Source organism: Bos indicus x Bos taurus, chromosome 11 (genome assembly GCF_003369695.1).
Source record: "Bos indicus x Bos taurus breed Angus x Brahman F1 hybrid chromosome 11, Bos_hybrid_MaternalHap_v2.0, whole genome shotgun sequence".
NCBI lineage: Eukaryota > Metazoa > Chordata > Mammalia > Artiodactyla > Bovidae > Bos > Bos indicus x Bos taurus.
This window is the reverse complement of record NC_040086.1, coordinates 6,548,273-6,568,125: the sequence shown is the minus strand read 5'-3', so window position 1 is coordinate 6,568,125 and position 19,853 is coordinate 6,548,273. Positions and strand designations below refer to the sequence as shown.

Below are 19,853 nucleotides of genomic sequence, written 5' to 3'. Positions count from 1 at the left end.
TAACTCCAACTTTTCTTTAGAAAAATGTCCAACTTGCAGAAAAGTGAAAGGCGGTGACGTGATTACGGTGTACGCCTCACGTCTGGCTTCAGACTGTCAACCACTTGCCACGTTCCTGAACAAAGTTCCTGACGTGTTAGGTAAGAAAGTACCTAGCGTGTGTGGCTGGGCAGGCTTCCCTACCACCGACAGGACCATGCGCGCAGGAGGGAAAGCTGCCTGGCGTTACTCACAAGCGCATCAGCCCCCTTTACTCTTCGATGTGAAGACTTTTTAGAGTTAATCAATTATCAATTATCCAAATACAACTTTCGAGCTTGATTGTTATCTCTATTCTACATCTTCATATGGAAGCTCGAAATATGTACCTGTCCACTTAAAATTCTTTTTAGAAGGCAGACTACGTGGCCCCACTTCCTTCTGGCAGAGTCTCTTCTCACCAGTTAAGAACCTGCTTCTTTCCTTTGCGCCTGAGCCTCTCAGACAAGTAAGCATGGACTGGCCTGGCCTCCTGCTCGCAACTTCAGGAGTACAGCTGCGGTTTTTTGTTATAGTGAGTTTTTTTTTTAAAGCTGTATTTAATAATAAGCACACAAGGCGAATTTGGGGTGTTGAGAAAGATGAAACAAAAGTTTAGGGCTTTTTAGTTTGAGAAGAGAGCAAGCTGAGGAAGGAAGAGGCATGCAGGTGGAACACAGGCCGAGTTTAACAGCAGTTAGAATGCGCTCAGGTGCTGAGCTGTTTAGACGGGGCTTACCACTTCACCCTGCGTCGGCGGGGGTCCGTTGAGCCAGAGAAGCCATCGGTGAGAAGGAACGCACAGCACAGGGAGCAGAGAGGAGAGAAGGGGGAGGGGGCAAAGAAATCAGTGCAAGCAAAAGGCAAAACCCTGGAAGTCTCAGACCCCCAGTGTGCCCAGTGACAGGGCAGCTGCCGCATCGAGGACAAGAGAGACAGAACAGCCACACCGCTGCCCCACGGGCCAGGGGCAGGACGTAAACCCCGGGGAGCTTAAGAAGGCGAGGGAAAACATCTCTCCTTAAAGCCAGTGTTTTAGATGCCCACTCACCAAGAACATGTAAAGGTCGATGCCAAGCAAAGAGAGAGAAGGCTTTTCTTTTGCATCGTTTTAAACGACTGGGCGGGCAGCGGGGCGCAGAGCACACTGTGTCTGAGGTTTACAGCTTTCCTTATAACCCCTCAAATCTGCAAGGCCCCACAGGGAGGCCTGCAGCCTTCGCAGTGACACAGCTTTCAAAGAAAGCTCTCGCTCGAGCTTGAAATGAGTAAAATGGATTTTGTGCAATTCTTACAGCAGGCTTGAGAGGTCTAAACACTTCCTTTTTATCTTCAGGCTTTTTTGCTGCGTTTTCAAGGCGCTGAGATGGCGAGCCTTCAGATTTGGATGATGCTGTGAGGTTCAGAGATGAGAAAGACAGAGACACATGAACATCCGAGCGTGGCCCACAAGGCCGCCCAGCCCACCGGGCCATGATCACCTCCTGGTGGTCCTGCCCGCTTGTCAGCCATGCTCACGGCAAGGGCTCCCTCCACACACAGGTCCGAACCCCAGGTTTCTGACCCTTCCTGAGAACCCCTGACTGTCATACTGCACTAATACGTGTTCACAACTTGTTACATTACATCAATGATACAGTAGAGGGAATTTCCGCTAACCTACTATTAAGAGTAGGTGAGGGTTCAGGATGGGGAACACATGTATAATTTTTTTAAATTAAAATTGAAAAAAAAAAAAAAAAAAGAGTAGGTGAGGATAACCAATATCAATGACAACATTGATGGAATTTATGCTGAGAAGAGTGGGTTCAAAGCTCAGTTTGGACGTTTAGCTAAACACCTTGGACGAGTCAGGGAACTAAAGTACAGTTATTTGAACGTATACAATGGAGACACAATATATATCCATCTCCTGGGGGCTGCTATAAGGATTAAGTGGGAAGATGTTCGCAAGTGTGAACTCTCAAAACTTAACTCTTACTGTTAAAATCATGATGACTATTTGTGTCTCTAGCAAACCTACACCAAAACATTGTATGGTAATATGCAGCTGTGAAAACCTCCAGGTCTTTTCCATGACTGAAAAGGATTTCCAAAACACAGTCAACTCTGAATCGACATGGGGTGGAATTCTCAAGGTCCACTCACACGTGGAGTTTTTTCAGCAAGTCAGTAATTCAGTACTGCAGGACCCCCAGATGGCTGGATCCGTGGGGTGTAACTAGAGGCAAAGGAACCAGGGATGGAGGGCTGACTATGCAAGAGGATTTTCAACTGCTGGGTGGAGGTGGGGAGGGGGGTGTCCCTAAACCCTGGGTGTTCAAGGGTCACCCCGTGTGTGAGCATGGAGAGGGAGAAGAAAGGAAAGGCAGCCTACATCTCACTCTGAAGCGCTCCCCGGAGCCACTCTGAGACCCTGGGTGGGAGCCGGGCTGGGACCCCGAGTTGCTGGACCCCGAGGAGCTGCCACTGCCCGGCCTGGGCGCCAGCTTCTCCACTCTCTCCCAGAGCAGCCTCGGCTCGATGCTACTGTTGGAGAAGAAGACAAGAGAACCACTCAGGCTTTGTCCCAAGACAGAGTGTCAGACGGTAAGCACGAGCACCGTGTCATCACTGAGATGCAGCAGTAATGAGAACATTAGCCCACAAACAGATGTAACATGAAAGTCACCAGAAGCGACAGCAGTGTTGTCCATTGGTTTTACCTCAGATAGCTGAACACACCGAAAATGTGAAAGATGTTCTGCCGTTGTTGTTCAGTTGTTAAGTCACGTCTGACTCTTTTTGCGACACCTTGGATTGCAGCCTGCCACGCTCCTCTGCCCACGAGATCCCCAGGCAAAAACACTGGAGTGGGTGCCATCATCTCCTCCGGGGGTCTCTGCAACCATTGGCGGACCCCAAATCTTCTTTGGGTGTGAAGAGGAAATGCTACTGTTCCGTCTACAAGTGTCACTATTTTGTCTCAGCTACAAACTCAGTTTCTTATTATGAAAAATTCCACCCATGTGATTACACACAAAATCATACTGTTTCCAGTACCTGCTGCTGTCAAGAACTGAGTCCTCTTCCGGTGATCGGGGCTGGAAGCGTGACAGCCCATGGGCTGTGGCATACCCCTGCCGTGGACACACCACAGCACCGGCTTTCTAGGTTAAAGAATTAACACGTGGACTCGGGCCCAGGAGGACCCTGCAGCCCACCCTGACTGCTGACAGTTGAGAAAGTTCTCCATGAAGCTCCTGGGTTGTCACCCATTCCACTGCCTCAGGTTATCCCGTGACACCAAGTCTGGAGGCTCAGTGATGATCAGGGTACAAAACCCTTCACACGACCTCTTGTGAGTTGCTGAGCTGGAGAACATGGTTGCCACCGACTACATGAGGTTATGGAGCCCTTCAAATGTGACCAGTGCAGCTCAGGAAATTAAGTTTTAATTTTATGTAATCTTAATAAACTTCAAATTTAAGCAGCCTCATGTGGCAAAAGCAACCCACTCCAGTATTCTTGCCTGGGAAAATCCCATGGACAGAGGAGCCTGGTGGGCTACAGTCCATGGGGTCGCAACGAGTTGGACAGACTTAGTGACTAAACTGCTACCAACACCCATGTGGCTAACAGCTACTCTATACAACAGCTCTAGAACTTGAAAACATTTTGTGGTTAATCCACAAGCTTACCACCAACTCAAAGTCAACCTCTGTCTTTCTCTCGTGGCCCGTGTGTAATTTATATGCCACTCCCAGGGCCCCCCAACACCCTTTGGATAACAAACCTTCTCAGGTCACAGTGCCCTTAGAAACCTACCCTTCCCACTTAAAACTCCCAGAGGCAGGGATTTTTCATCTTAAAACTGCCACAATACATGGTCAGATTTCATCTCTTTCCTGCATCAATTTGACATTACAGATGAATTTGACATTACTCACATGAATGGATTTTATGGCATTTTCTTTATAAAAGGATCCCCTCTTTGCCCCAGAACTTCCGTGTTTAAGAGCACAAAAAACGCTATGCAAGGCTCAAGAGAGAGGGGATATCTGTATACTTAAAGCTGATTCACATTTTTGTACGGCAGAAACCAACACAACATTGTAACGCAATCATCCTCCGATTAAAAAAAGACCACAGGACACGGGGCGGCAGGCCTGTCCTGAGCTTCGCCCGTCACTCACCTGGTGGAGTTTCTCTGACCAGCCTGGTTACTCTGCTGCCCACTGCCCTGCAGTGGGGAATCCCGGCGGGACAGGACAGGGGACCGTGATGTTGTTCTCACAGGGACCTTTGGGTACCAAATACAGCGATTAAACTACTGAAAACATGAGAAGAACAGAGGCTTTCCTACCAAACCCCTCTAAGGTTGTCCTAGCTCGCCACCCTCTGTCACACTCCTACCCCCGTCCGCCGAGCCTCTCTGCCCTCCAGTGACGCGACAGAAAGAGGAAACGTGGGCAGAGGCGCCAGGCCCGCCTTTCTAAGCCCCGTCACGTCTGAATGGTGCTGGCGTGAAGCGTGGTGGCAGGGGACATACAAAAGCATTTTGCTGCGATAATGTGAGAATCAGGGAAATAAGCTCAAAGAAACCAAACAATGGCTTACAAATGGATGGGCGAGAAACAAAGGGTGTCGGAAGCAAGAAAATATTCAGAGGAAGCAAGTTCCGAGTGGAGGGGGAAAAAAAATTAAAATGTGACTTTTTGTTGAATTTCAACATTAATGACCAAACCCAAAATTTCAGAAACGTTAAAATTGGCGGGGGGGGACCCAAACAAACCCCAAAATCCCTCAATTTAAAAAAAAAAGTCTGTTTTGGGAAACATTTATGTTCGTTTTTTCCCTTATGAGATCTTTTCTGAAAGTTTTGGTATTACTTAGCAGTGCGGAGTCATTTATAGCTTCTGTATAAACTTGATAAGACAGTTGGTAAAATATATTTTGATCCTGTCTGTTCTAGATGCATACTCTCTGTAGATGTACTCTTATTCAATTATTTTGGCATCTTGTGTTTCAGTACAGAGTGAGAGACACCAATGAAGAGCTAACTGGCTGAGGGCTGAATGTGGCTGCCTCACTACGGAATTTTCTCCCCACTGTGAGAAGTTCCTCTGCCATTTCATCACCCATTAATTCTGGTGACGTCACCACACCCTTCACTGAAATCAGTTAATTAAAAAATAAATAAGGAAATAAGGAAAAGGAAAAAGCAGCACCCGTCTGTCTTTCTGCTCCTTACCCGTGGAGGCACCTCGTCACTGTCTGATCTAGACCAAGCCTTCTGGGCTGGGTCGGGCACCTCCGCCTTAGAGTCAGAACTCTGACTGAGCACCTCACTGCGGGAAGGTGGGCAGGGGTCCTGAGAGCGAAGATGGTGGTGTGCAAATTTGGGAGGAGAAGGGTCACTGAAGGAATGGGATCTCGAGACAGGGGAAACATTGTTCTTGAGAGATGCCAGGTGGGACCACTGTACCTTCCGAGAAAACAAAACACAACACATTCAATGCGTTCTGCAGAAAACGCTTTTCTGGTAAATATCAAATCCAGAGAGAGCGCCAGGGCAGTGGGGGACCCAAACGGGGCGGCTTAGGACTAGGTCAGCCAAGCGGACAACAGCTATGCTTTGGTGGGGGTGGCGCACAAGTTGGTCTGGGCAGCATAATATGCAGAAAAGAACAAATGTACATTTATAAGGAAAACTCTTAGTACCCAGACAAACGTTACAGAGAGTGGTAAATGTGAAGATTAAAAAAAAGAAACAGCGTTCTTGTCTGATGGACAACGTGCAGCATGCATTTCTGCGTCAAAGCAGCTGGACAGGCAGAGAGTGGGGAGACCACAGGATGGACATCGCCACGCGTGCACAGCTGTCTGCCCATCCTCCCATGGCCTGGCAGGGCAAGTAACAACAGAGTCACATGCTTACTGTGCAAAGACCAACCCTGCGTGTTTTGATAGATTGTACGAGTTTAACTTAAAAACAGCCAGATTGTCAAATACACCAACCATTTCCCTTCTTTTTTGTCCCACAGCTTAAAACACTCCAATCCCCTGAGAACTTTACATGTGTTTCTACTAGTCAGAAAAAGAAAAGGACTTCAATTTCTTTAGAAATAGTCAGCAGTGGAATTCCCTAAATGGACTGCTGAGGGGGTATTCAGTCTACTTGACACTGGAAGAAATAAGACAGTGCCTTGGCAACTGAAACCATCTGGTCACTTTTAAACTGGAAAAGCCATCTCTGAAACAATCTGTATTTTCTTAAGACTACACTTTTTGTTTTAAAATAATGGTCCAGTATTAAAATTTGTATAATTCTAGCTATTACATCATCATATTTGATGAGAGCTGGAAATATTCAATCAGGATTGATTCAACGTTGCCAGGTGTAAGATCCAGAAATAGTTCCAAGTTCATGATTTCTAGGTGAGAGTCATGTAAGTTCTGTTATTGGTATAATCCCAGACTTCCAAAATATTTAAGATTTTCAGGGGGAAAGCATGTAACTAAAAGCATCATCTGTAAGTGTAATAAAATATAGGTTTTAAAATGAAGTCCTACGTGAAAAAAGGTTTCTCCCAAATCATGTTTTCGTAAGTGCAGGTTTTGGCTAAAAGTCACTTTAGACAGAAAAGGGAAAATAGAGCCTATTTCCAGGCACTTTGTTAATTAATCATCAGTATAAGAAGTAGTCTGCACAATGCAGGAGCTTCCTTTTCTCTGCACTGGTAGTGGCCACATAAAGAGTCTGTATTTAGGGGACGTTTAACCTTCAGCAAACCTGTTCTCCCCGTCCTCCTCCCCCCGTCATCCATCCTGCTCTCCTCTAAAACCCTCTCTGTTTCCACTCCTCACTTTCTGGAGCTGCCCGCTGGCTTCTGGGTCAGTGTTTCTGTGAATCAGGACACTGCTCGTCTCATAAACACCAGCCTCCCAACACTGACCCCACTGAGCTTCACCCCAGGTCTTCTTTTCCCTGTAAAACTGTTCCAAATCAAGTGTATTTACGGCAAAGTACGCTCCAGTCCTCATTTGGGTTTGTCTGAACACCATTGCTACCTCCACCGTCCCCCAACCCAGGCCAACGGCAGCTGACAGGTAAACGCAGCCTCAAGGACTCAAGTGTCCAGTACTCTGGACTGCACGGCTGCAGGGAGCGAAATGCCTGAAGGCCAGCTATCTTCAGGGAGAGTGGGGACCAGCGTCTTAAGGATCTCTGAGATCTCCGACCCGGGTCGTCTCTGCTGTCTGCTTTATCCTCCAGAGAGCATGGAGGTCCCCTCCACCCAAAGCTGGGCAGGGCCGAATGCCAGGGACGACCCAGTGGCCTCTACCCTGACCTACATCAGGGAAACCCACACCCAACCCACTTGGGTCGTAAACTTCTTTTGGATGTTGAACCTTTTCAGAGTCTGATAAAAGTCTCCTTCCCCTTTCCCGCTCCAAAAATACGTATGTTTATATAAAAATTTTTAAAAATAAAAGAATCTCAGGGCCTCCCACTCACGGAACTCCCCAGGTTGAGACAAGGTCTCCCTTTGCATACTTAGAACAGTATCTTTCTATAACCTAAACAGAAAAGTCTTTGCATTCGGTAAGGAGGCACTGCTTTACAAACATCTGAGTCAGTGAGGACGAAAAGTTAGGCAGAAAGAAGAAATCACCGAATCTAGATGTTCTTAGTAAGAACAACGAAGAGAACCTTGGCTTTCCCTACCCGCTGAGGCCGGGTTCTCCTTAGTCTTAACTCACTCTGCTAACGTCTTCTCTTTCTAAACAAACCAAACTGAGCCGTTTGAGCAGGCCGGTAGCTCGCCGAGCCTCTGTGAGCGTCTCCTTGACCCACACAGCCCACGGGCCACTCTACCTGTGGCTCGGCGGGTCTCTGCAGGGCAGGGTGCACAGACTCGGAGTTGCCACTCGAAAAAGACTCTGATCTGGAAGGCACTGGAGGTTCCAACACTCGGCCCGTCTGCTTAGACTGGGCTTCGGGGGAGCTGTGGTTAGTTTTCCTAAATCTATCTTCCACCTGCGTCAGAGAATCAGGAGACAGAACTCAGGGTTAGTAGGAGAAAGAAAAAAAAAAAGCAGAGACGCTGGAGACAGCCTGTAAGTGGAAAGGCCCTAAGGAGAAGCCTTCTGTTTTCTCCAACCACAAGAAAAGAGACAGAGGCAGACAGCACAGGACAGCGATCTGAGGCAGACTCAAGAAATCTTCACAAAGATCAAAATTGAGAGAGGCAGCCTTTAAGACCTCCCCCCACCAGCTGGATGCTAGGAGTGCATGTCAAGATAAGCCAAGAAAGGAAATTAATCTCTTGCAACCAACTAAACCCACTGAATATCACCAGGAATCTAGCATGTTTCATTCCAGCAAAAATCAAGGCATTGCCGAACAAGCAGGACATCTGCTCCTAGAAGGTGCTACATGAGGGCCTGGTTGGAGGATGCCCCCCACGGGCCAGCATCCATACCCTACGGGCCGCCCAGTCCATCCTGCCCATATCCTAGCAACCGTCTTGCTTTGTCACATCCCTGCCAGAGGCCCTGGGAGCCCACATGCCCCAATTCAGAAAATAAACCCTTATCACCGAAAATCCAGTGAGTCAGGCCCAGGGACGCTTCATTCACTCAGCAGCTCTGGGAAAACAGCTGAGCAGGCCACCATCCCCCCGTGTACAGGGACAGAAGGATGCTGCCACACAACCTCCTGTCTTCCCGTCTAGGTCTGGGAACCGTCAAAGAGGCGCTTGGGTCCTCTCGAGACAACACCAAGCAGAGAAGGGGCCCCTCCCAGCCCCTGACCGCCCACCACCCCCTGGGGAGGGCACAGGACGAGGGGCGCCCACCATACCTCACGGGCCCGGTCAGCGGGCTCGTGCGGGGCCTTGGGCTCGTGCAGGCCAGCCTTGCTCCTGTCTGGCGGCGGGGGCGGCCTCCGGGGGTCGTGCTGTAGAGACAGGAGATAGGCTTGTTCTTGCTGCAGCTGCCTCTGGAGCCGCTCTGCCTGCCGGTGCTCCTCCAGCTCCCGCCAGCGACACTCCTTGGGGGGAGAGGGGACACTCAGTCCAGGGCCCTGGGGCGGCCGCCTCACCCTGGTTCCACTTCTCCCCAGGACAGCGTGCGCTGACGCTGGCTTCATGACAAAGCAAATCAGCCAGGATGCAGAATGGCGGATTACCTGCAGGAAAATCTGACCGCGTGCCACTACGCATAAGGTCACTGGACAGGTAGAGAGAAACCCCTCCCCCGGAGATGCTGGCTTCGGTGGCTTCAAAAGACACTTGCGAGAGTCTAGGTAAAAGTCCCTAAGGCATGAGCCTTGAACCTTCCACTCTCAGCATCCTAGCTTGTTCACCAAATGCCAGGTGTGCTGTGCAAAACCTTGTCTATCTACTGAATGAGAACAGGGAACTCAGCAACGGGAAAGAAGGGATGAAAAGCTGCCTCTAGGTGTGCCCAACAGCAGTGGGAGCCCAGAGGACGTGTCAGTGAGAGCTGGCCAGCCCTGTGGCACTGGCCACAGGGGCCCAGAGGGTCGGCAGGGCCCTGCCCAGCTCGGGATGCCCTAGCTGCAGGGTGGGGCCGCGCGGGGCGTTACCAGTAGCATGGCCTGCTCCTGGAGCAGCTGCTGCTGAAGCAGTTCCAGGTGACGCTGTTCCTCTTCCAGCTGCCGTCGGATATACTCCTGTCACACAGAGAGCACTCACAATCAGCGGATCCCCGAGGGAAGCGTCAAGACTCCCTGCGTGCGGGGCCCACAGCTGTCTGCCCCCACCATCTGGGGGTGACTCATTTAGTCACAAATGGCTGAAAAAGCCCACTGCTAAGGCTATCCCCCCCAGGAACTTTGAATTGGCCTCCGAGACCTAGAGAGTCTCATAAATAACGACATGCACGCCAATGACAACCACAAAGGCATGGCTGAGTTTTTCTGTTTGCACGCGGCTGCTGTACACAAACGGAAGCTCTGAAAGGCCCAGGCTGTTCCTCTTCAGAAGGTAAGCCCTGAGCAACCGAGAGTCTAATGAGGAGACCAGAGTGTTCATGTTAATATATGTCTGATAATTATTATTTATAACAAGCATGAATTGCTAATTTTTAAAACCCCAAACCAAAAACTGTTTAATATTAAACGACCATGCTTTGTTCTTTTCTCTAACACACAAAGACAACGAGTACATTCTGAAAGTCCTGGCATGGGAACACCAGACACAGGAGGCTTCTCCCAGATGAACAGTGATGGGTGTGTGTGTCTATGGGGTAAGCTGACGTGTGTGTGTGTGTGTGTGTGCCTATGGGGTAAGCTGACTTGTGTACGTGTGTGTCTATGGGGTAAGCTGACTTGTGTGTGTCTGTGTGTGTCTATGGGAAGGGGTGACTTCTTTTCAATGGGAAGAGAATGATAAACCTCTATAACAACACAAACAAAAATAACCAGGTAAACACATCCAAAATATATGATGTAAAGAGGAAAATCCCAACTGTGGAGCTGGCTGCGTACTTGAAGGGATGGGAAATCAGGAGACCTTGACCTACCAACAATCAGACGAGTTTCCAACAAGGCCTCAACCACCCACTTTCTCAGTCTTCTCTTTAGGGAAATGAGCACCAAGAATATTCTCTCCCAACTCTCAGGACTTTTTATGAGGTTCATATATGAAACAGACATGAAATTACTTCAAAAAGCACAAAGATTTTACAAATAAAATGCTCCCTTTCAACAGGGGAAAAGCTCACTACTCTAATAAAGGAGTAGACTGAGGGGTCTGGGAGCAGAGACTTTATTTTGAAATTCAGATTATTCAGATTATTTCTTTACAGTGTCTACCACGGATTGTATACCTTAAAAGCAGCCATATAGCTGGGCTGAACAGGTGGAGAGAACACTAGAGAGCAGAAATCATGGCATAAATTTCCTCAGCAAGTTTTTCTTTACAAACCAAAACTCAATCTGGGTAAAGTGTATCCACAGGCCAGTGGGCAAAGGCCCCTGGATTCTAATCCAGGCTCCAGTCCTGGACCCGGAAGCTCCCCTGCACCACACCCTCAGGATGGCCAAGACCTGCCCTGGGGCGTGTGCCCACCACTGCACCCCCCGCCCCTAATGACTGAGAGGACCCTGACTCCCGGCTCCCCACTTCTTCAAACCAAACAGAACTGAATCACAGCCTCAAGCTCCAGTCAGGACATCGCTGTTTTTTTGCCTTCACGTCACAGGGACAATTGGACAAGGACACATGTATACAAACACCGACGTTCACACAGAAATGATGCGTTTCTACAGCAAGCTGACACGGGGAATATTTTGGAAGAAAACTGACCTTTCATGCTATTTTTATAAAAGAGGAGGTGATGAACATGTGCTATACATGAAAGTCAGTGACTCTGTTAGAACAATGAAGGTTAGTACTGGAGTCACACCCTCCTCTCCCAATCAAGTTTCAACAATTATCCCTCGGTGACTTAATTTTTTCAAGCGTCTATTTTCTCTTCTTTGTAGTTCCCAAGTAGAAGTCAGAATAGGAAACCTAAACACACCACAGTCAGCTGGCCAACAAAGTCAGTAAAGAAAGAGATAAAATAACTTGAATTCCAACAGCAACAAAAAAATGTTACGTAGATCCAACACCAGGAAAACCCAAGACAAAGGATGAGTCTCAAGGATAGTAGCTGAATAATCAAATTTGGATGATAATACCATTGTTTATAAGCATTTTAAGCATGAATTTCAGGTATCATTTAAATTGGTCCCCATTCATATCCTTTTTCCTTTATTCAAAGCTTGTAACAAAGACTGATGGACTCAATGGCACGCAAGCCAGGGAGGCAACGACAGGATTCACACAGACGACACAGGCAACAGAACGCAGAGTTTCTGTTGGCAGAGGTGGTTCAGGAATCAGATTCCCAAAGACAACTGAATCGGACATTAACATGCTATAAATATCACTAAAACACGATGGCATTTGTTTGGCTAATGTTCTAATGTTACATATGTACACACTGAATTATTAATAAGTGCAAATATATCGTAAAATAATCAGTTAGTCATTGGATCCTTCAAACATTTCTCATAGGAAATGTCTCATGGTTGGTTTTGAATTTCACTTTTTATTATCCAGATATTTGAGATTCAAAGCGTCATCATACTAGTGGAGACCACCCTGCTGGTTTTGAGGGATGTGTCTAAAGTGCAATGATTTATGTACCTGTTGGTAAAGACAAGAGATTCAATTTACTAAAGTGAATGGTTCCAACTGTTTGTGCATTCTCAAACCTCTAAAGTCCTAAACTTCTGTGTGTGTGCATGTGTGCGTGTGCGCATGTACGCGTGTGCATTATGCATGCTTTCTGCCCCCAATCCCCCAACTCTGCCAAGCGACAAGTCCCAAAGTCCCGGCCAGAACACCCCCGAGGACTGACCTGCTCCCTCTCCACTCTCCTCTTCTCCTCCTCCGCCCGCCTCCGCTCCTCCTCCTCCTTCCGTCGTCTCTCCAGCTCCTCCAGCCGCCTCTTCTCCTCCTGTTCCCGCCTCCGCTGCTCACGTTCCTGCTGCCTTCTGGCTTCCCGCTCTCTCCTCTGTTGCTGCAAAAGTCAAGATGGCGCATCGTCAGCAGACTGCCCGGCCACGGTGCCCAGGACGGCGTGCTGTCCGCTTACAGAGAGATGCGAGAGCGGAAGCTGGGGGACTCGCATCGTCAGCAGACTGCCCGGCCATGGTGCCCAGGAAGGCGTGCTGTCTGCTTACAGCAAGATGCGAGAGCGGGAGCTGGGGGACCCCGCCTCCACCAGCCAACTATTTCCACACCGTCCCGTGCCCACACACACCAGCATCCTCATAACCACAGGTTAGAGCTGGGTTTCATTTTGATATCAGTTATTCCTTGTTCTTCACTGAACCACAGCCACGCGGGAATGACGAATTCTGTACCCGAGTATCACTGACAGGGTTACCCAAGGCTCTTAAGTCAGAAAGAAAAGTAGAGAAATGAATACAGGAGAACAGAAATAGGGCAAAAAAAAAAAAAAAAAAAGAGAGAGAAATACTTAAAAGAGAGAAAAAAGAAGCATACATTGGGGAAAGAGGAAGTGACATCAACAAAATTAAGAGATGTCATGATTATTATCGTGAATATAAAAGCCACCGTAGCTCAAGCTCACTCTGTTCTGCACGGTGCTGAGTATCTGACAATCTTCCTTCCATGTCCCCTTACCTACTACAATTCTCAGGACAAACCCAGGAAGCCCTTCACTCCTACTCCACAGAGGAAACGGGTCCAGAAAACATAAGTCACACGTCCAGTGCTGACAGGGTGGCAGGCTCCAGGTCGAGGACCACATTTGACTCCCACCGTTAACCAGACAGCACCCTACCTGCTATTACAGGTGCTACTGAGGCAGCAGACTTGCTCTCACAGCCTTTCCTAACACAGACCATTCGGCCAACCTCTGAGTACCAGTGTGACCCTTGGTGCACATCTGGCCACTTCTCATCCGGCCCCAGACATGCATCTGTCAGTAAAGCAGGGCCAGCACGTGGAGTACAAATCAACTCCTCCTACAAACGTGCAGAACGCTGGCCTGCAGCGCCCCTGGGATGGGGAGGTACCCTATCTCAGAACAGCGGCCACTGGCCCCAGGCTGCTACCCAGCACCTAAACTGGGAGGAACTGAGCTTTCCCTTTTATTTCACTAAAGCTAATTTAATCACTCTCCAGCACTGGCAGTGCTGCAGTCTATGGGGTCCCCAAGAGCCAGATGCAACTTAGTGACGGAAAGTCTCTAGCATAACTCAAGAACCACAACAGAGGAAGGCTTGTGGATATGTAACAATTCCCCTCCAAGTCAGTCAGACAGGCTGCAGCAGCAGCAGGGCTGGGCGCTTGCACACCCTGCCCACCACACAGCCTCTGAGTCCAGACAAGGTCAAGGGTCCACCTCACACCAGCCTCAGGGTTCAAATTCCTGTCTCCAGAGAAGACAAGGGAAAGTTTCAGAGAAAAAGTAACACATCCTTTGCGGCTAAGGATGTTCTGCCAGGTCCTTTAAGGTGGCTAGAGGGTTTCCCTGGTGGCTCAACAATAAGGAATCTGCCTGCCAATGCAGGAGTTGCAGGTTGGATCCCTGGGTTGGGAAGATCCCCTGCAGAAGGAAATAGCAACCGGCTCTAGTCCTCTTGCCTGGAGAATTCTATGGATAGAGGAGCCTGGTGGGCTACAGTCCACGGGGTTGCAAAGAGCTGCACACAGCTGAGCATCTAAACAACAAAAAAGGTGGCTCTGGAACTCAACTCAAGAGATCTCAAGCCCGAAAGTTCAATGAAGAACGGGTGCGAGTTTCCAGAACACTTACACCCAAACTACAAATGCTGACTCCTCCATTTGAGAAATACTCACGAAGCATCGTGGGAACACAAAATGAATCAGACACAGCCCCTCTCATCCAAGTCTTATAGGTAAGATAAGCCACACACTTCTTAGAAATCCACAGGAAAATGTGGCACGTGGTACATTTCCCTGACTAACTCACTAAATAAGTCCTGGCCGGGAGGCTGATGGCCGCGGCAAAGAACAGTGCAGTCACCAATTCCTCTTCCACATCATGTGCTAGTACTTGAAGCTGTAAACTGGATTGAGAGACAACATTTAAACTCCAACCGTACAAACCACTACAGTCAGAACAGGCCCTTAATTGGGGGGCGTGTGTGTGGGGCGGGGGGGGGGCGTGTGTGTGGGGCGGCGGTGGGTAATCAAAGGTTAAAGAAGGCCCTTAGTAAACAAATACCTTAAGAGATCACTAAGGTGAAAAGCTAGACTCTTACAATAGAACTTTAAAAGAAAATGGCCAAAATTAAACATACACACCATCAGACACCACCTCAGCAACATCAGTCCACCCTGGATTAACCTTATGCCTGTGATTTCAAACAACAAAACCAAGACAGTCTAAGAAGCATGCCTGCTCAGGTTACTCCATTAAGGATGATAAACATAATGAAAACCCTTTGAAGTATTTTCAAACTGATGTCACTCTTATTTTCTTAAATCACTCTTCCTTTAAAAACAAAATCTAACAAATTGAAAACCTGCATGGAAAGTGATTTCCAAAGCTCTCAAATTATGAAGACATTTCCTTCTTAAATTTTTCCAAGCATGCCTGAGTAAATATGTACTTTTCCAACTATGCTTTAATTATGCTGAAGTTCTCTTTCCAGATCGACACTTAAGAGCAATGCTTTCATCTCAAAAGTCTAACTTTTCTAACTAGGTTGGTGCTGATAATAGTGGGGTCCATTCACAGATACTCCACTGGCTTAGTGACTTTAACAGAAGCCGTGTGCATGCAGGCTTGGTCGCTGAGTCACGTCCAACTCGTTTGCGACCCCGTGGACTGTAGCCCGCCAGGCTCCTCTGTCCATGGGATTTCCCAGGCAAGAATACTGGAGCGGACTGCCATCTCCTCCTCCAGGGGATCTTCCCAACCCAGGGGACCAAAGCCACGTCTCTTACGTCTCCTGCACTGGCAGGTGGATTCTTCACTACTGAGCTACCAGATAACACACAGAACAAAGCAGAGATTTTCTCCACCAAATGCACCCTTAAGTAATCTGGGAAAAGGCATGTGTGGTGGGACTTCCCTGGCGATCCAGTGGTTAAGACTTTGCCTTCCAATGCAGGGGTTTAAGTTCGATCTTCGGTCAGGGTACAAAGATCCCACATGCCTCTTGGCCAAAAAAAAGAGAATGTAACAGAAGCAATACCATAACAAATTCAATAAAAAAAATTTTTTTAATGATCCACACCAAAAAAAAAAAAAAAAACTTTGGGGGGAAAAAAAAACCACCATGTACTGTTATTAAACTCCACTGTACAGTATCAACTGGCTGACTGTCCTTTGGGGTTCTTTTTCTGGTATCAAGGATAAAGGTGAAACAATAAGATCAAGTAAATGGAAATAAACTACTGTAAGTGAGAAATCCGAAGCTGTGAAGCATACAGTAAATGGCAGTCAGGGAAACAAATTAAAAATTAAATTAAAATTAGATTAAAAAAGAAAAAGGGTCTTTTGAGCCTCAAGTGAAATATAGGGAACAGTGTCTCTGAGAAGTACAAAGGAAGAAGGCCTAGTAATCACATTACCAGTGCTGACAGTCTCAGTGAGTTAAAGGAGCCAGTGGTACAAAAAGTGTCCCCCACAAGGACTAACCCCACACAACCGCCAGATGACAAAACAGCATTTGTTCTTTTCTTTATCCTTCCCCCTTAAATGTATGTCAAGTGAAGGCATGTGTAGAAAACAAATGTTTTCCCGGTGGAAAGGTCTAAAAGTTCTAGGGAAATATTTATGACACACCAACTTGGACCCCGGGGCCCAGAGTGAAAGTGAAACGAGGTCAAGGCTGAGCCAGGCGACTCTGACCGCAGTGGACATGGCCTCCGCTGACCCAGGGTGATGCCACCCACGACCTGCACAGAGAGGATGAGTAACGGGGCGGGGCAGGTCCGTAAAAACCATACAAGGGAGAAAAACATTCCTGGGGCCTCTGGGCGTGTACAGTCCTGCCGGAGGGAATCAGTGCGCCCGGAGTGGCCAAGCCGGGGTGAGGACCATGGAGAACGGCCCTCAGAACTCCGGGATGCCCCTGGGACTAGACAGCGGGACCCGGCTGGAACACTGTCCTCTTCTACCTCTTCCAGCCGCCGCCTCTGCTCCTTCTGCTGCTCGATCCGCTTCTGCCTCTCCGCCAGCAGCTGCCGTTTATACTCCTCCTGCTCGCGGAGCTGCTGCTCCTGCAGGAGCTGCTGCCTCCTCAGGGCCTCAGAGCGCTCCTTGTTCTCCTGCTGGAGCCGCAGGAAGTCCCGGCGCAGCGTCGACTCCCCCGGCACGTTGACGATGGAGCTGCGGGAGGAAGCAGGTGAGGGGCTTTCAGGGGCGCGAGCCAGTCCACCTCCACATCTACATCCGCCGGGCTCCTCCCGCCCCGAGACCCGGCAGACAAACCCACGGGGATAAGTAAAGCCTACAGTTAAATAGCATCACCTCTTCTTTCATCTGCATCATCAATACCTTAAAACTCAGTCCTGAGTTTTAAGAGAGATAGGACATCTCTAGGTAGGCTCTGGAGAAGGGAATGGCCACCCACTCCAGTATCCTTGCCTGGAAAATCGCACGGACAGAGGAGGCTGGCAGGCCTCCATGGGTTCATAAAGAGTCGGACACGACTGAAGCGACTTAGCACACACAGTTCAATAGCATCACCTTTCATCTTTCTTTCATATGGTCATAAATACCATAAAACTCTGTCCTGGGTATCTGATTTGACAGGAGGTATCTAGGTAAGATTCTCACGTCCACTCAAACTGTGCAGTGGAAAGCTGAAGCCACCATCTTCCACCCGTTGTTAGACCCTCTGTAACCACCTGACTTCCCACCAGGAACAGCATCATCACATTTCGGGCCAGACAGGTAGTCACAACAGAGTTACCGTCAGCACGTACAGGTCCTCACCTTCTCATCTGGTCCCCTGCTCCCTGCCATGTAACCCTCTTGCTCTCTCTACTCCCCCTCGCTCTCTCTACTTCCCAGCCCAAGGGGTCCCAAGGATGCACCACTGCACAGGGAAATTGAACCACATCCCTCCCAGCTGGTCTCCCGGGGGAGAGTCACTTCTCCACTCTCAAACCCCCAGAATCACATGGCAAAGAAATCTCCCTCAACTGCTTCTTCCATTATATCACGTCCCTAACTCCAAACAATTATACTGCTTGTGCAATCAGTTCACAATGCTCTAAAACTTTGCCTCAAATGGATTAAAATCTTTCATGTAATTACAAAAAGATATGATGGAGTTTTTCCCAAATTCTCTTCTGTCTTGATATGCTCTCTTCAAACGTCCATTCTCTGCATACGTGGTCTCTCAACCACACTCCCGGCCCTCCTTGTGTCCAGCTAGTCGGCTACATTGGACATCAGGCAGACAAGACCATTATTAAAGCTTTTAAATCCTCTCTTCCTTGATTAACGAGTCACTATGAGGTTCCTGCTACCAAATCTTCCACCTTCTGCTTCCCTGTGTCTTGGGGAGCCAGAGAGGGCCAAAACAGACTACAGAATGGATCAGCCCAGAAAGCATCCTCATAAAGGCAGTGAATGCTGGTGACCACACGGGTGGGAAGAGGAAAACCAACCAACTAACCAACAGACATGTATTGGGGAAGACTGTAGCGTTTTCAGTGGAGGCCCTAAGTGGCCCGTGAGCGGGACAATTCAGTTTGGGCAGGACTGAGTCACAAGCTACAAGACATTTTCCACCCACACCTCCTGGAGTGAGAATGGCCGTGGGTAAGCTGCCCTGCCCCAGTCTACCCAAACACAGCTGCCCACTTCCAAACCATGAGGAGAGGAAGCAGCACAGTCCCAGCAAAGAATCAGCAGGGAGTTCCAGAGCGGGGACAGTGTTTTACAAGAGTCTTTGAAAGAACGGAAGGAGGGAAGATATTAAGGCATTTTCAGAGAAACCAATGACTCCTTCACACGACCAGGGTGTCTCGGGCAACCCTAACCCCAGCAGGGACACAGCGCGCTGTCCTTACCTGGGCTCCCCCTCCTGCTCAGGCGCCTCCTCCTCCTCTTCCTCACTCCCACTGTACTCATACTCGGTTTCATCTGTAAAGAAAAGGACAGGATGAACGGGTCATTCACAAAGGGCGACGCTGCATGTAGGGCAAGCACCTCCGAAGGCATCACTACTGAGTATATAAACCACATATTCTTGGAGAAAACAGTGACGTGTGTGGGGAACTCGCGGAGAGGAGGACCTTGACGGTGAGTCCCACTGTGATGGGTGCTCAGACCCTGGGCCAGCAGAAGAGCTGATTCCCTTATACTCGTGACAGTCCCTTGTGGGATGCTTGGTTCAGGGGGCGCAGGGCTGGGAGAGGGGCTACAGAAGCTGAGACATGAAAGAAAAACGGACCATGAGCATCAACAAATTCACAAAGTCCATTCTGATGTCAAAACAAAAAAAAGAAAGAGATTTAATTGCCTAAACTAAGGCAATAAAAGAATATATTCAGTAATTTTTAGCACTTAGGGATCATCTTAGACAAGAGCAGACAAAAGTCTGCTGGATGGAGAAAAAGTAGGTACTCAGAGCAAAAAACCAAAATCACATGTTCCCTAAAATTATAAAGGTGAACTAAATCAGGCAGAGCAAGACAAATACCATATGATATCACATATTTGTGAAATCTAAAAAAATGATACAAATCAACTGATTTACATGCAGAAGAGAAACAGAATCACACACACAGAAAACAAACTGATGGTTACCAAGGGGGAAAGAGAGGGACAGGATAAATTAAGAGTTTGGGATTAGCAGGTACCACTACACAGCGGGTGCTAAGTCGCTTCAGCTGTGTCTGACTGTTTGCAACCGTATGGACCATAGCCCACCAGCCTCCTCTGTCCATGGGCTTCTCCCGGCAAGAATACTGGAGTGGGTTGCCATGCCCCCCTCCTCCAGGGGATCTTCCCAACCCAGGGATTGAATCTGAGTCTCTCACATCTACCTGCATTGGCTGGCAGCTTCTCTACCACTAGCACCACCTGAGAAGCCGCCAGATACACACTACTATACGTAAAGTAAACAGCAAGGGCCTACTAAACGGCACAGGGCACTATAGTCAATATCCTGCAGCAAACCATAATGGAAAAGTATATGCAAAAGGATATGACTGAATCACTTTACATCAGAAACAAACGCAACACTGTAAACCAACTATACTTCAACTAAAATAAATAAGCTAATAAGTATAAAGGTGGGACCAGGGAAAAAC

The 19,853-nt window shown here is 48.3% G+C and overlaps 1 protein-coding gene across 28 annotated transcripts in view; it reads right to left on the bottom strand.

Moving 5' to 3' along the window:
- MAP4K4 (mitogen-activated protein kinase kinase kinase kinase 4) overlaps positions 1–19,853 on the bottom strand; it is a 149,461-nt gene that overhangs the window by 22,105 nt on the left and 107,503 nt on the right. For 4 of the 28 annotated variants that reach the window (XM_027554720.1, XM_027554730.1, XM_027554725.1 and 1 more), the window contains exons 11-21: positions 18,609–18,681; positions 16,704–16,914; positions 12,439–12,600; positions 9,614–9,700; positions 8,867–9,055; positions 7,880–8,041; positions 5,252–5,485; positions 4,194–4,300; positions 2,396–2,547; positions 1,314–1,411; positions 758–766 (exon numbers count right to left, since the gene is read on the bottom strand). In XM_027554720.1, coding sequence (XP_027410521.1) covers positions 758–766; positions 1,314–1,411; positions 2,396–2,547; positions 4,194–4,300; positions 5,252–5,485; positions 7,880–8,041; positions 8,867–9,055; positions 9,614–9,700; positions 12,439–12,600; positions 16,704–16,914; positions 18,609–18,681 — 1,484 coding nt within the window. The remainder of the gene's footprint in view (positions 1–757; positions 767–1,313; positions 1,412–2,395; positions 2,548–4,193; positions 4,301–5,251; positions 5,486–7,879; positions 8,042–8,866; positions 9,056–9,613; positions 9,701–12,438; positions 12,601–16,703; positions 16,915–18,608; positions 18,682–19,853) is intronic. The other 24 variants (XM_027554726.1, XM_027554737.1, XM_027554724.1 and 21 more) reach the window with 19 other exon arrangements.